General features: G+C 48.4%; 2 protein-coding genes across 8 annotated transcripts in view; one reads left to right on the top strand and one right to left on the bottom strand.

Annotated features, from left to right (window-relative positions):
- The window catches only part of SYT13 (synaptotagmin 13), a 46126-nt gene extending 40905 nt beyond the window's left edge, over nucleotides 1-5221 (top strand). Inside the window, exon 6 of the mRNA XM_003808226.5 lies at nucleotides 1174-5221. Within this exon, the coding sequence (XP_003808274.1) occupies nucleotides 1174-1478 (305 nt within the window). The 3' untranslated portion in view covers nucleotides 1479-5221. The remainder of the gene's footprint in view (nucleotides 1-1173) is intronic.
- Nucleotides 5222-10382: 5161 nt separating this feature from the next.
- The window catches only part of PRDM11 (PR/SET domain 11), an 88317-nt gene continuing 78817 nt past the window's right edge, over nucleotides 10383-19882 (bottom strand). For all 7 annotated transcript variants that reach the window (XM_034932440.3, XM_034932442.3, XM_034932441.3 and 4 more), the window contains one exon: nucleotides 10383-19792. In XM_034932440.3, the coding sequence (XP_034788331.1) occupies nucleotides 17628-19792 (2165 nt within the window). In that variant the 3' untranslated portion in view covers nucleotides 10383-17627. The remainder of the gene's footprint in view (nucleotides 19793-19882) is intronic.

Raw genomic sequence — 19882 nt, 5'->3', positions numbered from 1 at the left:
AGACTTGGGGCTAATGGAATCAGAAGAGTTGGTCTTGCTGGCAGGTTCCTGAGTCAAAGGTCAAAGTTCAATGCTTTTATCTCATTCCCTTTAGACAATTCTTTGCTTCTTGCTCTCTTTTATAGCTCCTGTCAGGACAATTACAGTACAACACTTTGTCTCTCAACTCTCTCTGCAGAAATAACAAACTAACCTCCCAGAGGTGATAATTACAGCAATAAATACAAAGTAACAATTATTCTCACATTAGCTTTGGAAACCTTGACTAAGTAATCCAGTCCAGCCTTGTAATGTGACATGAAAGCTCACCTGGTGACCTGTTTGTGGATTTCCTTGGGGCCAGCTCTCTTGGTGCAGTGCCCTGGGTTTGGGGGAGCGTGCAGGAACAGGCAGTCTGCCTTCATCCCTCTTCCACATGAAGTTGGGGGTCTTCAAATAAAACTTTAAAAAGTACGGATGAGAAGAACTCAACCAACCAGCAGGGGATCTCCTATTTTGATAACAGACAAACATGCTTACACCAAGAATCAAGGGGACGAAGACTTGGGAGCTGGCTTCATTTTTCTGGTCTGAGTTTAAAATCCATCTGCAGGACCCCTGAGCTATTGTCATGGACCTGGTTTGATATGAGGATATGAAGTCATGTAGCAAAGGTGGTTCCCTCTTGGTACTCTAACATGCCCCAATCACAGGCCACCCAGTGGCCAGCCTTCTATATCATGGTATTGGCCGTTTCCTACACTTTAGTGTCAGTTCTATGGAGGCAAGAACTTCTGCTGCATCCCCACATCTAGACCAGTGCCTGCCATAGGGTAGGCACTTAATATTTGTTGAATGAATGCATGGCCTAGTGGGGGAGTGGAGAATAATCCCCAATGCAAGGAAATGAAAGTATCCTGGATCGACTCCTAGAGTTATAGATTGTCCGGGTGGGATGCTTTCCTGCTCGTATAGCAGAGCCTTCTATGGTCACATAGACTTGGGACCTGTGCTGGGGTATCCAGAAGGAAAAACTGAGGCCTCTAAGATGTTTGGGTATATGGGGCACAGATGTCCGAACTCTTGAGCATCTTTTCAGCACCAGGAGGGAGCTTTGTCCTGGGCCCTGCCAGATCCCAGAAACTCACTCTTGTCCCTTCTCTCTGTCTCTTTTTCCCCTCTGCCCCTCCCCAGATGTCTCTGTCAAGGTGACCTTGAAGCACCAGGCTCAGAAGCTGAAGAAGAAGCAGACTAAACGAGCTAAGCACAAGATCAACCCCGTGTGGAACGAGATGATCATGTTTGAGCTGCCCGACGACCTGCTGCAGGCCTCCAGTGTGGAGCTGGAAGTGCTGGGCCAGGACGAGTCAGGGCAGAGCTGTGCGCTTGGCCACTGCAGCCTGGGCCTGCACACCTCGGGCTCTGAGCGCAGCCACTGGGAGGAGATGCTCAAAAACCCTCGCCGGCAGATTGCCATGTGGCACCAGCTGCACCTGTAACCAGCTGCCCAGCTGCCTCCCTTCTTGGACAGCCCTGACCCATCCTCTGCAACCTCCTTTCTGTGCCCCTTTCCTCATTCTGACACCCAGAAGACAGTGACAGATGTGTTTGCAAGGCTGGGATGGCTCTCTCATCATACTCTTGTTTCTTAGAAATAAGCAAGACAGAGCAGGAAATGGAATATGCGGGTCACACTGAGGAATGCATTTTGCTCATCTGTGTTATTGAAGGAGATGCTTATCAATACAGTTCCTATGCCTGTTTTATAGGTGGGGTTAGGCCAGATGCAGAGAAAGCTAAATGTGGGAATCATGGATGCAAAGAAGAATTTGGCTTTTTGAAAAACAAGCATTTCAAAAATGATGAAGGAAGTGAAAGTATCCTGGATCAACTCCTGGAGTTAGAGGTTGTTCAGGTGGAAAGAAACCTTAGCCAGCGTTCAATCAAGCTCACCATGCAGGGCAGTCACCCGGCAGTTCTCAAACTTTAGCATGTGAAGAGTCACCAGCAGATTGCTGGGCTCGCCTGGAGACATTCCTAGTCGGTATTCCTGGTCGAAGCCCAGGAGCCTTCCTTTTTAACAAGCTGATGTAGAGGGTGGAGCACTGTACGTGGAGAAATTCCTTCTACAATATTCCACACAGGTTTTCGGCCACAGTCCTTGATGGAGTCCCAAAACCATGGTGCAGCCAGTTCCAATGCTGGACACCTCAACCATCAGTGTGAAATCTGGGGCCTCAGCTTTTTAATTTAATTATTTTAATTCTTAATACTTTAATTCGTGCATTTCATAAGCCCCCTGTTCTTGGACTGAATTTTGTGCTTTTTATTGAAGAATTTTATTGTTTTTATCTTAAAATCAGTTTCTATTATCCTTGGGGAGACCATCCCTAACAAAGTACAGGTGGGGTCTCCTGTGAGTCATTGGCTGGGTTCTGATTGCTAGATGTCACACCCACCAGCATCACCAAAGTGACTCTGAGATAGACCGGTCCCTTCTCAGCGTTCCAGTCACTTCAGGAGGAATTTAGTTATTGACTTAGTCTATGACATCTGGCTACATGTAGGTAGAGAAGAAAGACAATTTTAAAAAGGAAATCAGATCTTTTGCAACTGTGCCTCCCTCTGTCTGTTTTCACTTGAATGGGTAAATAACCAGCAGCTAGGTTTTGAATTCCTACCTTGTTATTCTAAACAGATGTCCACATTGTTAATTAAATCTAAATTATGAGCCTTGCTGAGTGGATACGGTACTTACACCTGAACCAGGATTCCTGGATTCTGTTGTTGACATTGCCCTTCAGAACCTGTTTGGCCAGCTGTATAAGATAGGACTAATGACTAGGAAGCTTACCCCAATGAATGATATACTAGATGAAATAGTTTTCAAAACCTGTAGGCACTCTCTGGCTAAAAACAAACTCTGAGGCCACCAGCAGATAATCTTTAAGCTAAGTTACTATTTTTCACCTTTTTTTTTAGACGGAGTTTTGCTCTTTGTTGCCCAGACTGGAGTGCAGTGGCACGATCTCGGCTCACTGCAACCTCCGCCTCCCAAGTTCAAGCAATTCTCCTGTCTCAGCCTCCTGGGTAGCTGGGATTACAGGTGCCCACCAACATGCCTGGCTAATTTTTGTACTTTTAGTAGAGATGGGGTTTCACCATGTTGGCCAGGCTGGTCTTCAACTCCAGACCTCAGGTGATCTACCCGCCTCGGCCTCCCAAAGTACTGGGATTACAGGCCTGAGCCACCGTGCCCGGCCTATTTTTCACTTTAATTTGGCAGCTGAGAATGCCCAGAAAGTGCCAGAAGCATCGTGGCATTTCCAGAACCATGGATTCTGGCTTTGGACACCTCTCTATTAATATTAAAACTCTGGGCCTTCAGATGTCACCCTAATCCACTGCCCTAAGACAGAATTTCTGGACAAGATGGGTAAGGGCTTCATTCCTTTAACAAGTCAAGTCATACTTGGCCTCTCCCTGAGAATCTGAGCAGTAGCCTTATAACCTGTGGTCATTATTTTTTCTTTCTGTACAGAAATAGAAAAGCATTAGAAATAACTTCTAACCATCCTCTGAAAAAACAGAAAAAATATCGAATCCCTCTTTCATGTGAAGTCTTTTGGATAATTGGAAACCTTCATCATTGAGGTTGGCCAGCCCCTGCCAAGTGTTGTGTAGGCAAAGCACTTGTTAGTGGCTTCCTATGAAATGTTTTAGAGATCTCTTCACCATACTGGTTTCTTCTCTTTGGTTGGTATGGGTAAAAGAAAACAAAACATTTCCTATAAGCTGAAAGCTGACCAGCATTCTCTTCTTGGTAACATCTACTACTCCAATCTAGAAAATTTGGATTCTAGACTAAAAATCAGGAAACATGGCTCCTTATAAATCTGTGCAGCTGCCTTATAGTACCATCAAAGGAATTTCAGGTGGGCTGGGCGGGGCCCCTGATCCCAGAATTATCAACTCCACCCATCATCATTTGGTCATGAAGCATCCTTTCATTCTTCTTCTTCTTCTTTTTTTTTGGGGGGCGGGGTGGGGGAGGGATCTCAAAGTTTTAGTCTTCCAGAATCCAAATTAAAGGTTGCCCCGGATGGGAGCCAGGTTCCGCCACAGAACATCTTAGATGTCAGCCTTGACCTCACTTAGCAGGGATTACAGAAATGAGATACATTTTGAAGGACAGTTGTCTGTTATGTTCACTGTATTCTAAGTGCCTGGGATAAAGCTGTCTCATGGGTGCTCCATATATATTTGTTGAGTGAATTAATGAATTAAGAGTGGCTGGCGGAGTAGGCAGAAAAAGACACTGCAAATGGCATAAAAATTAGAGTCCTAGCTGAGTTCTCAATGGTAAAGGCATCAGATGTCTTAGTAGTCAAGCTAGAAATTCATGACAATGAGTATTACTATTTGCCTAATGACAATTCATTGCTCTCCACGTAAATGTAATCAACAGATGAAGAGAATATAATTGCTCTGCTTTTCCACTAAAACTCCATCTTAGTGAATTTTAAATTATCCAGAGATGTCAAACTGCCAAATCAAAATATTTCAGTAGTCTTTGCATCAGCTTACCTTGTACCAGAAACATTTCCAATTTACTATCAAATTATAGTAACTGAGCCTGTGTGAAGTATCTCATCATTTTCGAAAGGAACACCTTGTGTGATTCCAGTGAGCATTTCTAAAAAGGGTGTGAGGTAGAGGTAAAAATAAGGTGAGAGACCATTTCAGAATGCACTGTTGCTCAAAAAGATGATCTGGTTCTTTCTTCAGAGATTTCTACGGGGATAGAAAATCAGGAGTCCGCCCTCATTAATCTGTGACTCCACCTCTTGCATCAAATCAATATCTATTTGTTGAGCACTTATTGATTAAGACCTTGCATATGTCTGTCCATTTTGATTTGAGATACAACTTTTTGTGTGGGTTGAATGACAAGTCACTCCAAACAAAGCTGGGCACAGAGAGTCAGCTAGGAGACCAGTTATTCAGGGTCCATTTCTCTTGGATGTAAAGGAGTCCTGGGTAAACTGTGGCTGTAGCCTAAACCAACTAGTCCTTGTGATTTGTTTCTGCCCTCTGTGTTTCCTGTTGTCAAATGCTAAGTGTGTGTTTTGTAGTCATGAACTAAAGCACAAAAAGATGCATGAGACATTGTAGTCATATGTCTGGTGTGACACTTTGGAGCAAAAACCTTGCAGTGGTAAATAAAAAATTTCCAACAGGGTCAGCTGCCTGGTGTTTTCTTTTTTTCCGTTTTACCTAATATTTTGGCATATAAAATGCAGAAGAAATCATCTGGTAAGCACTTATGAGCCACTGCCATGTTTAATAAAACTTGACAACTACAATTGAAGTACCCTCAGTGCCCATTACTCAGAAGACCATGACCTTGGATTTGGGGTTTATCATCCCAGGCATTCCCTCATACTTTTATTACATGTCTCTGTAAGCCCTGAGTTCCATAAAGTGTTTTTAAACTTCATTTAAATTGTATCACACTATTTTCGCTCAACATTAAATATTTCAGTTTCATCTGTGCAGACACATGCAGCTCCAGTTTATTTCTTTTTCACTGATGTATGATATTCCATTGTATGGATATGCCACAGTCCTATGCAGTTGATGTATATCTACATGTTTCTTTTTCTTTTTCTTTTTTTTTTTTACTGTTACAAGAAATGCTGCTATGACATTCCCCTGCATGTTTCCTTGTGTGCTTGTGTGAGTTTCTCTAAGATATATACCCAGGAGTGAGTCATAGAGTACTCTGTGCATGTGCATGTGTGTGTACCTTGGTGGCCTTGCTTGAGTACTGAATCAAAGAGGCTACATACAATTAGGAATGCCAAGGTTGGGTGAAGCTTTTCAGGGATTTGGCTTCATTGCTGGGGAGAAAAATTTGGTGGAAACTAGTAACTTCTCTTTCTTTAACATTCCCCAAAGAAATACTCCATCAATGGAAGGGTCTAGTAGCAGCCAGTGGTACTCATGAACTCCTGGTGGCAAGCAGGGACAAGGGGACTCCTGGAGTCCTGTCATCCTAAGCCTTCCTGGTGGCCACTACAGCCCTGGCCTCTGGAGGAAGAGGGATTAAGCAAGGGGCAGAGCCTGAATTTTCAAGCTAGTAGAAAATTAGCCAGGTCACACAGAATTAAAATAGAAGGTTCTTAAATAGGATAAACAATCCATAAAGAAAGCCATGAGATGTCGTTGCTTTCCAAGTCTGCATATAATTCCGTATTTTATATTATGTATACACATACATTCTATTGTAATGGCAACTAGCATTTAAATTTTCATAATAAAGTAGGATCAGTTGGTTTTATCCCACATAGTCGAATGTTATGCAGACTATGTTTCACAGGTAACTATGAATATGGCCCACCTGAACCCAAAACTCATACTTAAGAGTCTGGATTGATATAAAAGAGAAATGGAAGAGGGAAGCAGAGTTCATGAGTCACTTTATACAAGGACTTTCCATTGAAATGCTTCGAATAACAAGCACTGTTCCTGCGTATAAAATTGACTCATGTCTAGAGCATTGCCTCAGAAGCTGGGAATCTGCAACCCGGCTTGGCTTTGTGACTGACCACTGTAAAATGAATTTGGAGCAAATGATCACTAAGGCTCCTTCCAGCTTTAACATTTTGTGATTCTATGACCTAGACTGTCAACAGCTTTTTTTTTTTTTTTTTTTTTTTTTTTAAGACAAGGTCTGGCTCTGTCACCCAGGTCAGAGTACAGTGGCACAATCTAGGCTCACTGCATCCTTGACCTCCCAGGCTCAAGCAATCCTCCCACCTTAGGCTCCTTAGTAGCTGGGACCACAGGCACATGCCACCACACCCGGCTAATTTTTTGTATTTTTTGTAGAGATGGGATTTTGCTACGTTTTGCCCAGGCTGATCTCAAACTCCTGGACTCAGGCGATCTGCTCACTTTGGCCTCCCAAAGTACTGGGATTACAGGTGTGAATCACCACACCCAGCCAACAACTTACTTTTTACACATACCTTTAGCCTTCTATCTTGTGCATAAAACAAATTAAACCCACATACATGTGTACTTGCCCTCCCTGCCCCATGCCTGCCTGTCAACGTCCCCCGGTATCTCCTGACAGTCCCTCCTGACAGCTACCCACTCCTCTAGACAACCTGAAATGGCACCTGAGGCTTCAAGTCCGCCTCTTCTCATTTGCTTAATTGCTAATGGAGCTGGTGGTAATTTTCCATCCAAGAGTTTCATTTTTTTTTTTTTTTTTTTTTTTTTTTTAGAGCCAGTTGGAAGCATCACCATTTCAGGAGCTCTGAACTCTAGCATCTGTTCTGTCTCCCTCCTGAGGCAGACGCCTGGCAAGGATAAAGCCACAGGATGTGGCTGTGGATGGATTTAGGGAGCTGGGCATTTTCTTAGTCCAAGTGTTGGAGAACTGTCCCCTTGCTCCACTTCCTCATCTCCTGCAGGTGAGCCAGCATAGATGGCCCCTGGCAGGGACCTCAGCAGCTTCCTCAAGCCAGAGAAGAAGACCCCTACCTTGGAGGAGAATGGGAGGAAGCCAGACTTTCTCCCAGATAGGCGCCTCCATCTCTAGAAGCCAGACGTTACCATGGAAACTGAGCTACTGGTGGCCACTGTGTGATTTGGCCCCTGTGCTCGCTCATCCCCAGCCAGGTTTGGTCTCCTGTCAGTGCAGCCTATCCATGCTAGGGTATATAGTTCCCCAGCTCAGTTTCCCAGTGCCCTTTCTTGGTGTTTCAGGACAGCCTGTTGGCAAGTGAGCAATGGCAGAAATCCTGTTTCAGAAACCTAGGGATTCCAACCAGGGACAAGCAAGGAGGAACCTGCTTTTCTAGCCAGAACAAACAGAACCTCTCTGCAGTCCCTTTCTCGAAGGCCAGGTGAGATGAGCTGCAGGAAGCAGAACAAGGTGCCCTGAGGATCTCTCTGAGAGGGGAATGGTGATTCCCATTTAGGTAGAGGCATCCACGCCAGTTGAAGATGTAAGTGGCTCTGTATTAAAAGTCACCCCGGACAGCCCCAGGGATTCTGGATGAAAGAGGATGGCAGCAGGAAACCTTGACGCTTCCTAGCACCTCATTCACCCTGATCTTAGCGGTCGCAATGAGGATGATAATGATAATCAGCACCTAGTAAACCATGGCTCTGGGCTAAGCGCTGAAGAGATAGAATAGGATAAGTGACTCATCCAAGGTCCCATAGGTTGAAAGAGGCACAGGAGGATTTGAGTCTGGGACGGTCTAACCCTAAAAGGTCTAGGCTCTGGGGTACAGACAGTAGCCCAGGGCCTTTATTGGAAGATCACTTACATGCATAGGCAGTAGCTTAAAAATGCTACTTGGAAGCATGAACTCTGAGAATCACCAAGCTGGAAGGAGCTGGAAAAGTTCTCTTTCCTATAGGAACTAGGAGGCACCTGGCTGGATTGGGCAGAACATTGTCCAAGGGGCAAGAGCAAGTTGGAATGGAGGGGAACTCAAGTGAGTCCCATGGGAACAACCTCCAGCTTTGTAGAGTAGGGGCCGGGTCAAGGTTAGATGCAACCAGAGGTCAGGCGCAGGGTCTTTCTGATCAAGGAAGGAAACCAAGATAGAGACAGGCAACATGGAAGAACCTAGGACCTCAGCTGTGACCAAGACAGCATTGCAGGAGTTGCACTTCTATCAGGAGCGGCTTAAGTTCATTCACCCCTTCAATACCCACTGATTAAATGCCCACTATGTAGCTTTTCCCTTGTGGGTGTTACCATATGGAAGGGGAAGATGGACATAAAACAATCTCTGTCTTTCTCTCTCTCTCTCTGTCTCTCTCTGTCACACACACACACACACACACACACACACACACACACACACACACACACACAGAGTAATTATACAGTTTAGATAGGCTGGCCAGGAAAGACCCCTTTGAGGCTGCATTTTAGATGAGACCTAAAAGAGGAGAAGAGTTCAGTCATGTAACCATCTGGGAAAGCTATCCCAGGCAGGGGGCTCATGGTATCAGAGGATCCCGAGGTAGAAAAGAGCTTAGTGAGTTGAAGGCAGTGTGGCTGGAGCCCAATGCAGGGGAGGACAAGATGAGGCTGGGAGGTAGGCAGGGCTGCACTGTGTGGGGCTGATGGGTCATAATTAGGAGTTTGGATTGAATTATAAGGGCAATGGGAAACCAGTGGAAGGTGTTAGGCAGAGCAGATGCCATGACTGAATCTAAGTTTTAAAAGATCATTCTAGAAATTGTTGCATGGTAGCCTTTCAGGTCTTCAGGCAGCTGGTCATTCTCCTAAGTCCTCTCTGGATTGGACTCAACTTGCCCTTGAATCTTGGGGAAGGAGGGACAGGAGAAGCTGGGGAAAAGAGGGAGGAAGGGAATGGAATAGACCTCACCCCCTTATCATTTCCTACAAGCCCCACTTTGGGGAGACCAACTTCATGGTAAAGTGCAAACGGGGAGTCTTTCCTTCCCTTGCTTCCTGGTGATGAAATCATTAACATGTTCCAGATACTGCTGCAAAGGTGGGTCAAATCTGTGTAGCCCAGCATGGGGGCGGGCCTGAGCCTGGTTCACTTGGGCTGATTGGGTGTGGACAGCTATGTCTCTTTGCTCCTTCTTTCCCTACACCTCCTCTGGGAAGAAGAAAACTAGACTGTTCCATGGGGTCTGTAGAGTGGCTTTCACAACAGGAGGCCTCTGAGTGATCAACCACGGGAAAGAAGCCTTCAAGGGCTGGGAGGAAAATGGCAGAAGACAGAGGTTAAGAAAAAGGAACTAGGAAGGCTCCTAGAAGGAAGACAAATGGGCAGGGCAGGGAAACTGGGAGTAGGAGGACCGAGCAGCTCAGGAGGAAAAAATTAAACATATTATGTGTCTTCACTGGATTTATACTAATTTTTGTAAAACAATGTGGGGAAAGCATCACTCATCACCCCTATACCAGTGCCAATGACAAACCATTGAGGAAAGACCCTTCTCCAGGGACAGGTCTGCAAGTAGAGAACCATGCCAGGCAGCTTGAGGGAGAATGAGAACAACAGTTTATCTGCAACAGCCCTTGTGTGCTGCCTCCAGGAGATTCTTGTGGGATGAATGCATATGGGGGCAGAGAGATTTATTTTAAACGGTTTCGGTCACACCTCTTTTGGCCTGCCTGGTGGGCGAGGCACGTAGGTTACTTGCTGGAAAGAGACTCTAATGGGGGAACAATGAGAGCAGCAAGAAGGGGCTAGTGGCCTCTTCTAGTTCCTTCCAATCTGGCAGCAGGCAGGCTCCTATTCTGACACCTGAGCCCTTGCGGTGGGGCCCGTTCGGAGTCAACCAGAGCACAGGCCGGGGATAGAGGCAAGGAGGCAGCAATTCAACAGTGGTGAGTAAATTTAAATGCTTTTATTAACAATCTTCTTACATTACAAGGATAATATGACAAAAAGAAAGTTTCTGCGTACATATTATGATAAACCAACATAGCTCTATTTGTATCCAGTGTTCTAGGTCCCGTCACACAGGTACTATAAAGCGTAGTCTGCAAAATAATAACATCAAGAGGTTTTTTTTAAAGAAAGAAAGTATTAACATATTAATATGTATGTGATAATAGACTCATAGGTATTTCCCCCCATCCCCACTTATTTTTCCTTTGTGATTGACATGAAAACGGTTCGGCAGCGTGGGGGTGGAGAGGAGAGAGACGGGGGCTGAAATAGACGGAATCAGACTGCTGGTTCTTCCGGAGAGACAAAAGTGAAGACTGAGAGGTGCCCGAGGGCAGCCTGGCCTTTGTCTTTTGGTGAGCAGTATTGTGACCGCTGTCCCCCTCTGGACAGAGGGCTCGGTCCCTTGGTGCCCCTGGCGTGCTCTCTCTCTGAGGTACAGTGCATTGTGGGATTGCTACCTGGGGATGCCCATCCCCTGGCCGTGGGTCTAGTCCACTGCAGTGGGAAGAAGGCTCGGCCCGGCCTGGTCTCTCTTGAGCCAGGTACTGGAGGGTGTTCCAAGACCCAGTTGGCAGCTAACTGTGGCTCAAGGAGGTGGGCATTGGCAGAACAGACCCGCCCTGGGCTGCAGGTGGAGGGGTGGGCCTGCTGGAGACTGAGGTACTTGTAGGATGGTGGGGAAGAGCAAGACAGGGGCAGAGGAGGCTCAGGATGGGAGCAAATGCCCCTTCGGACCCCAAAAGCGGAAGGCTGGTCTGGAGAGAGGGAGCATGCAGCTGCCCTTGCTCCATCATCCGGTGCCTGGTCAGGCCCTCTCTCCTACCTCCAGGAGGAAAAAAAAAGAGAGAGGAAACTGGGAGCAAATGGGCTTCTGGGTCCCGTCAGGGCTGCACAAGCCGTCTGTCATGCTGCCAGCTTGCACCGGTGCCCCCGTGTGGCCCCCAGACATCCCCGCCCGGCCCGGGCTAGGAGCTGGTGATAAACCCAGGGAGGGGCCCTCCCCAACGAAAGTGGATGAGCTTGGGGTATCCCAGCTCAGCCTCTGCCTCAAGTCACAGAATGCGAACAGTGTATGTGAACTAAACCTGCCTGTTACGGCGGGAGTGGGGTAGGGGCCACGCGGCCTCTGTGAGGGAGGGGGAACAGCGTTGTCCTGAGTACAGCCAGCAGCAGCTGCTGCGCGGAGCGGGCTGGGCCAAAGCCCTGCTTCTGGACTGGAGTAGCCATTGAATTTATGAGTGTGCAGATATGTCTCTCCCACCGTTTCCTGCTAGCTGATGCCCCCTGCCCTGGCCAGAAAGCCTGTGGATGGTGGGCAGCGCTGCCTGGCGATGCTCACGCTGCCCACATCCTCTCCTCCTGACAGTGGTTGAGCAAGTGAGGGAGGCCAGGATGGCTGCACTTCAGGGGCTTGGCCTCTAGGGGCAGCAGAAGCATCTAACAGGGCAGGGGCGGTATCTTTCCTGGACCAGCTCTTGATCCAGTTTGCACCTTTCCTATTGCCACTGACGCTGCTCAGTCCTGGTGGGGGAGGGTTTTGAAGGAGTTTGTGCAGTGGTCCCTCCACCAGGAGTCAGAGACCACGTCCTACTGCCAAGCAGCAGTGACCGCCTAAGCATAGGCTGTGGGGGTGGGGAGAGGTAGGGGGCACCTCAGCTGGAGCTCAGGGGGTATCTCCTTCCAACCTCAGACCAAGCCTGTGGAAAAGGAGAGAAAGTGCATGGAGCGAGCCGGGACCCAGCCACTCTCCTCTCCAACACTCCGGGTAGGAGGCCCCCTTGCCAGCCAACCCTGCCTGCTGGCCTTCCCCGGCTCCCTCTCCGAAGGCTGTGCTCCCTTCCCCTTTGCACAACACAGCGCCAGGCTTCCCACTGCTCTCCCAGCTCTATAGACTCTATTTTTATATCTATTTAAAACATAGAAATGTATAAATATATAGGATATTATTTATAGATATATAGACGTGATTTACTCTCTTACTCTGTGTGTATACGTACTGTATATGTCCATATATACAACATATATGCTGTAGCATCTGTATTCTACACTGCACATACCCCTGCTTCCATGCACTCTCTCCTAGGGAGACTGGATTGCATAGGTATTTCCAGGGTGATACCACTTGAGGGGGTGGGGGGGAAGGGAGTGCCAGATGGAAGTGGAGGGGCGTACCATTTTCCTCCCAAAAGGGCACTTTTTCTCCCTCTGGCTAACATGCAAAGATTGCCTGAAAGGCTCCTTAAAAATATCACAGCACCATCCACTCAGCTCAAGCACCCTAACCAACAGATGGCAAGAGAAGGGCCCCCACCAAGTGGGAGATGGGTTTCCCTCCAAGCAGGAGAAGGGCCGTGCCAGTCTCTTGGGTCCTCCTGAGGACTGAGGAAGAGGCCAGACTAGAACCCATGACACGGCACCACCTCCCCAGAAGACTGGTGTCTGGAATGGGCACACCACTGCCCTCTGAAAACCCCTTTCTTGTCTGAGGAGGACTGGCCTGCCTGTTTCAGCTGTTTCAGCCTGGCCTGGCTAGATCTGCCTCTTGAAGCAGGGAGGGGGCACAAGTCCAATGCCTTCTGCCAAAATTGGACCTATGGGCCAAGAAAAAGCATGAATTTGACTTGGAAATCAACCCAGACTGAAAGCCAAAAGCAGACCTAGGTCTAGAACTCCCATTCCTAGAGGGGGTACAAGGAAAATGAAAGGGGGGATCCAGAAGAGGGAAGTTATACTTCAACCCCTCAGGCCACCTCCTGGGTCCCATCAGGCTCCAGGTGATCAAGTAACATGGCACCAGCCCCTCAGTGCCGGCTGGGCCAGGGCTGTGGGCCCACAGTAGGGTCTCAGCTATTGTTTCCAGCCTTCTGCCTGCTCTCCCCCCTGTTGGCACCACCTCCAAATGAATGGAAAACATTTAAACATTACCTTAAGTAATTACAAGGTACTTTTCCTAAATTAAAGGGTTGGCATAAGCAACTCAAGGGGAGGACCACCTCAGCAAAACAACTCAACTTGGAAACATGTGGCAGAGGCTGAGGTCAGAGACCTCCAAGTGCCATAAGATTCCAGGGCCCAGCACTGAACCTTGCCATCCAGGGACCCTGGAACTTGAGCCTGCTCTCAGTCCCAAGTGAGGATGGGGAAATGAGGATGTGCCTAGCATCACAAGGTGTCATAGGCCAGTCATTAAAAAAATTAAATTAAATAAGGCTGCTGTTTCTGATGCCTGGACTCTCATATTCAACCAGGCAGGCAAAACTTGGGGATTCTGACATGGCAAGAGTTACAGACTTGACTGGGCTGTCCTCATGTTTCACAGATACTAGATGGCAGTGGATTTTTTCTTTGTCCTCCATGAAGGAAAAGCAGATCATGTTAATCATAAGGGCTCTGGCTCCCAGGCTCTGCCAGTATCGCCTTGGCACAGTTGGCCACAAACCTGGGCCTCAAGGTTGATCTCACTTCCCACCAACCCTACGAGCCAAAGAAAGTCACTAATCAGCCAGCCCAGTTATGCCAAGTCTCAGCCCCAGAGACACACTTCATTCTAAGCCGGTAGTCATCACTCCTAAGCCAGAGGCTGAGTTAAAGGGCTCTGTCTTGTCTGAAGTAACAACATTTGGGATGCACCAACTGCTTTTCCACAGTTCTGTATACATATCAAGGGGAGATTAGGTTAGCCAAGCATATGCTCCCTGGGCTAGACCCTGAGTGTCCCATCAGTCCAAGTCCTTCTCAAGCAAGCAGAAGAGTGGGAAATGCCTATGACAGAAATCATGGGTAATCACATGCAGAATTCACAGGACAGAAGCACTGGGCCTCCCGGGGAGCATCCAAGCTGAGAAGAGACCCCGTGTAAATTGCAGTGGTGTATCACCCAAATTATTCCCTGTCCCATGGCAATGTGGCCTACAGAGTGTCTGCCACAGCCCTGGCATGGCTAAATTCAGCAGAAGCCACAAGCACCCAGAGTTTTAGGGATGCCCTAACCTAACTTCAAGACCACCTGAGAGGTTAGCTTTTCCAAGGTCTGGTGGCCAGCTCAGGAGGTGACCCCTGCAGCTGCATGCTGTGCATAGCAGCTCATTCTGCTAGGCCAGAAGTGGGTCACCTGCTCTCAGCTTTCTCAGGAACTACAGGGTAGGCACTGGCACTGGCCCATAAGCTTTTCCCCTTCTAGCTGAAGATTTTAGCTCATTTTGGCCATGATCTCTTGAGAGGAAAAAGAGTAGCTCCAACTGACCAGGTGCTCAGGAAGACACTGGTTCTCTCTTCCTGGTTTTCAAATGAGCGGGAGCCTTAGCCTGCTCCTCCCTACCCATTACCCAATGTAAGGTGTAAGGCAACTGTTGGCTAGAAGAAAGGATCCCAACCTACTGTTTCTGCCCTCACCAAGCCCTGTCTTGCTAGCCATCTCTGCCCTCAACCCTTCTTAGTCTCTGCAATGTTCAATGAAAACTCCCCAGACACAGCAGTTTGCGTATGTGAGGGGAGAGGAAGTCCCAAGGCTGGGGCTGGGCCAGGTGGGACCTGGTGCTTTGCAACAGCATCCCATTTGACCACAGTTAGGTTTTGACCCTGATGGGAGGAGCAGATGGAGGGAGACATCAGTTTAAAGTGGGGAAGTGGAATGGGGCTGGGAATCTCAAAGCCTCAGAAGGAGGCCTTCAGCCTTTCCTTGCTAGTTCCTGCTAACTGTCTTCTTGCTCAGAGGAGGGTGGGGAAGCATGTGTGCAACTGGGGTGGGAGGTGGGGTGGATGTCACCAGGCAGGGGTGCATTGATTTGTTGAAGAAGGCAGCATATGAGGCCTGGCAGTGGGACAGTTGGAGGAACCCATTTTTTTGTTGTTTTTTGTTTTTTAACATGCTACATCACTGTTGAAAACAAACAAAAATGTTTCAAAAATAATATATAATATATATAATATATTTATATAATGAAAAGCTATTGACTAGCAGCAATGATTCTAAAGTTATCTTAGCACCAAGACCATGGAGGTGAAGGGGAAGGGATTGGTAGGGGATGAAGGGACTGGTGGGACCAAGAAAGGGCTATAACATGTTCAGTGTTGATGACATTTCCACTATGGTTCTCAACGGTGGCATGAGGCCTCAGAGACAACATAAACCAAGAAGGAAGGAAGCCACCACAGTTTTATAATGTCTGAACCAAGCAGGCTGAAGACATTGGGGCCTTGCCTGTGGCCAGATAGCATCACCCTCTGCCAACCAAGAGATGAAGCTCTCAGCAGAACTGACCACATGTATATAATTCAGATCTTCCTCCCTCCCCCAAAATGACCTGCATCCACGTGATAGGATCTCTGCATATAAAATATGCATAAATCAGATGTAGGAACATGAACAGAAGTTTTTAACAGCTCACGCACATTTTTTAAAACTCCCTTGCGAGGTATACCAGTAGTTAAATGAATGAAAGAGCATTGATCAGACTCCTCTAGTTTAAACCACTACTTGCCCCAGGGAATAGGCAAGTGGCTATTTCTAAAGCTTATATTGTATATTGTGATTGTGTGTGTGTGTGTGTGTGTGTGTGTGTGTGTGTCTGTGTGTGTGTGTCTGTGTAGGCTGATGCCTTGAGAGTCCTCTCTTCTTTTCTCCATTTCTTTAGGACATCTCTACCCTGTTCAAAAAAGGAAGAGTTTACAGGCAGAGACACATTCCCCAGTTTCCTATGACCATGTAGCATGTTATCAGCCTTGTTGCAAAAGGAGGACCACATCTCTACAGACTCTCATTTGAGTTATGCATAACTTAGGGCACAATTTGCATTGACACCACCTGCCACTGAACTATAGCAGGCATTTCTTGATTATTAAAGGAAAAAAAACCCTCAACACGATATGATTATAAAGAAAAAGTATAAATAATCCATGTAACTCGAATATGTACTTTTCATTTTCCTTGTTTTTTAGCCAAAAATCACTCCCCTGTTGGGGTCTGGACTTCTTGGCTCTTCATCTCCCCAAAAGCCCTGGATTGGAATGGAATTATATTGTTTTATCCTCCACCTCGTAAAAACAGGAATGCTAAAAGCTTACCCCAGGCCGGGCGCGGTGGCTCACGCCTGTAATCCCAGCACTTTGGGAGGCCGAGGCGGGCGGATCACAAGGTCAGGAGATCGAGACCATCCTGGCTAACACGGTGAAAACCCGTCTCTACTAAAACTACAAAAAATTAGCCGGGCGTGGTGGTGGGCGCCTGTGGTCCCAGCTACTTGGGAGGCTGAGGCAGGAGAATGGCGTGAACCCGGGAGGCAGAGCTTGCAGTGAGCCAAGATCGTGCCACTACACTCCAGCCTGGGTGACAGAGCAAGACTCCGTCTCAAAAAAAAAAAAAAAAAGCTTACCCCTTCTCCCTTCCCCAGGATTTCAAGCTCGGCGGTGAGGCAATGTTGTCTTCAGTATAATGGGTAATATTGTGAGTTTCCAGGGGGGCTGGAAGGAAGGGATCCACAACCCAGGGATGGACGAGGCAACAGAGGTGAGGTGTGGCAGTGTCACAGTTTGACCGACACTTTTGTTTGTAGGACAGTGAAGGAACCCTCATCAGGAAATGAATAAAAAAAGATCTCAAGCTGAAGTCAGGTGGGGAGGGAGAAAGGTCAACCCCCCCGCCTCCCAAATGCAGACAGACAACCCACCCTGACTTAAGTCAGAGATCTGATTCAGCCGGACCAGAATGTCAATGAGGAGGCCGAAGAGCTCCCTCCCATCATAAAACCAAATGAAAAAAGAAAAGGCAAGAACATAAACCCAAACCCAGAGCCCCGCCACCCGCAAATGAAAACATAAACAAAATGAGCTACCTAAAGGTGATGACAGAGACCTGTCATTTTAGCTTATGCTGTTGGTGGACAGTAAGGTGGGAACACAGGAGGCCCCAGCACGTGCTTCTGTGAGTGAAAATGAGTTGCCATGTATGTTGCAGCTGCCAAATTTTGTAGACAAGAGTCAGTTTCCAACATTTTTCCTTTCTGAAAGCTCCCAGTGGCTTCTGGCGGACGCGTCACCTTGGTTTTTAAAAATTTTCAGTGTGAGTTTATATATATATATAATATAATATAATATAATATATATTTATATAATATATCAAAGCTTATGAGTATAGATTAAAAAAATATTCAACAGCTTAGTGAACTCTGCAGCGCCAGCTCCCTAAATGTCGGGGTAAAACTCCGTCCCGTGGTCCATGGTCTGTAGTGCTGGCTTCTGCTCCAGCGCAGACATCCTACTGAGGACTTCTGCAGACAGCGCGTAACTGTTCCCAGACTTCTCCTCAAACCAGCTGTCCAGGGCTCGCTTGGCATCAAAGTTGGTGATTGGCGGTCCGTTTACAGCGATTGTCAACAGGTCGCTAAGCTGCTCCAGGGTCAGGCGGGAGCGGTGGTTTTTGCGAACTCGCTGGAGGGCATTGCGGCCTTTCTCACAGCAAGCGGTGGAAGTGGGGAGGACTTTAAGAACCTGGATGATCTTGTTCAAGAGTGGAAACCTCTGTTTGTACTTGCAAATGTGGCTGATCAGGTCTTTGAAGCCATTTTTGGTGTAGTAATCGGCCTTGAGTTCTCGCCACTCCATCAACAGACTACCCCGGGGGTCCAGCCCTTCCCTACAGACATCCCGGGAAAAGGTCGGGATGGCCTCCAGGTGATCAAATATTTGCACCATATCCTCCTTGCCATAGCTCATCAGCTCCTCACTGCTCCTGGGCCAGGCAGCCAGGTCAAACACCTGGCAGGCCTTCACAAAGATCCGGCTGCGGGAGTCGAACCTCTGAGCCAGGATGACCTGGGTCTTCTGGCAGATCTTCTCCCTGATGGACTGGAACTTGGCTTCAGCCACCCTGAGGTTCTTCATGGCGATCCCGTTGAAGCTCTCTCGGAAATTCTCCTCGAACTCCTGCAGGTATTCTCCTGGGGAGTCAGCCAGCCGGCTGATCTCCTGGATGGCCTCCTCGATCTTGTCATCCACCTGGGACACCAGCAGGTACTCGCCCTGGAAGATGTAGGCCAGACGCGAGAGCACAGCGATCACGTCCAGCAGGAAGTAGATGAGCTTGATGGACTGGTAGTCCATGAGGAACTGCAGCAGGGCCAGTGCGATGGCCGAGGCGTCTGCCCGCTGGGTCTGGCTGCTGACCTCCTTGAGATGGGCCACCACCTCCAGGTAGTCCTTGATGAGAGCATTGAGGACATTCTGCTCGCCGATGATCCACCGCACTGCCCGGATATCGCCCAGGAACTCTGTCTCCTCACAGAGGGTGGCCGCTGTGGACCGTAGCTCGCACATGAGGCGCGGTGAGTAGCGGTAGAAGCTCAGCAGCTGCTTCAGGTTGTTCTCCAGCTCCTCCAGGCATGGGAGCTCCTTCCCGCTGATGGCATCCAGGATCTCCAGGTGGGGCCGGTGCACCATGAAGGGCAGGCACAGCAGCCAGGGCAGCGTCTTGCGGATGGTCATGAACATGCTGGCACGGAGGCTGGCTGTGATGTTGGCTCCGTCTACACCCAAGCCAACAGTTGGCTTTTCATCCTGCAACCGGATGCCCAAGGCCGAGAAGGCCCGGTCAAGTGCCTGGAGATAGCTTTCTGTGCTAGAGAATCCCAGCTCCTGCAGGGACAGGAACTCTGTGGCCGGGGGCCCATCACTGCTGGTGTACTGAACATAGACAGCCACCGTGTCAGCCAGCAGGTCGTCGCTCTGCCCATCCAGGATGACGCTGAGGCAAGGTGACTGGCGGATGCGCTCCACCAGGTCTTCCCGCAGGGCCCGGGCGATGTGATGGATGAGGATCTGGCAGTCCCCCTCATTCATGTACTGGTCCACCACCTTGAGCTCACACTTCCTCAGCAGCTCCGCCAGGGGCCGGAAGTCCAGGTAGGGCCTGCCCTCCAAGGCCAGGTGGTAGGCGGTGTTGAAGAGCAGGGTCATGTTGCGACACATCTCCTCTGTCTTCTCCGGGTGCATGCGGAGCTTGTACAGTTGCAGGCACTTCTTGTGCAGGTTGCTCTGGCTGTGCAGTTTGATGGTGTGAATCTTAAACTGCTTGGAGCCAATGATGAAGGCCGAGGTGCGTGAGGACTGCACCGTGTACTGGCGGCAGACGTGGCACCACATCTCATTGAGGGTTGGGGAGTACCGCAGGAACCAGAACTTCTTCAGCCATTCCTGCTTAAAGCGCCGGATTCGGCGCCCAGTGGCCGATGACATCTTGGAGGGCTCATCTGTCGCTGTCATCATATCATTGGAGACAGATTCATCTGCTGAATCGACTTCCTGGTCATCGTCCTCCATGATGGCGGGGCCGGAGACCATGCTCTCTGAGGCTGAAAAACAAATGGGAAAGAAACATTTATACCTGGTGGAGAAAACAGGCTTTTCCAAAATCCACAGGAAACACTCCTGGAAGGTAGGTG

This window comes from Pan paniscus, chromosome 9 (assembly GCF_029289425.2).
Source record: "Pan paniscus chromosome 9, NHGRI_mPanPan1-v2.0_pri, whole genome shotgun sequence".
In the NCBI taxonomy this organism is placed as follows: Eukaryota; Metazoa; Chordata; class Mammalia; order Primates; family Hominidae; genus Pan; species Pan paniscus.
Note: the sequence above shows the minus strand (reverse complement) of the source record. Positions and strands in the feature narration are given on the sequence as shown.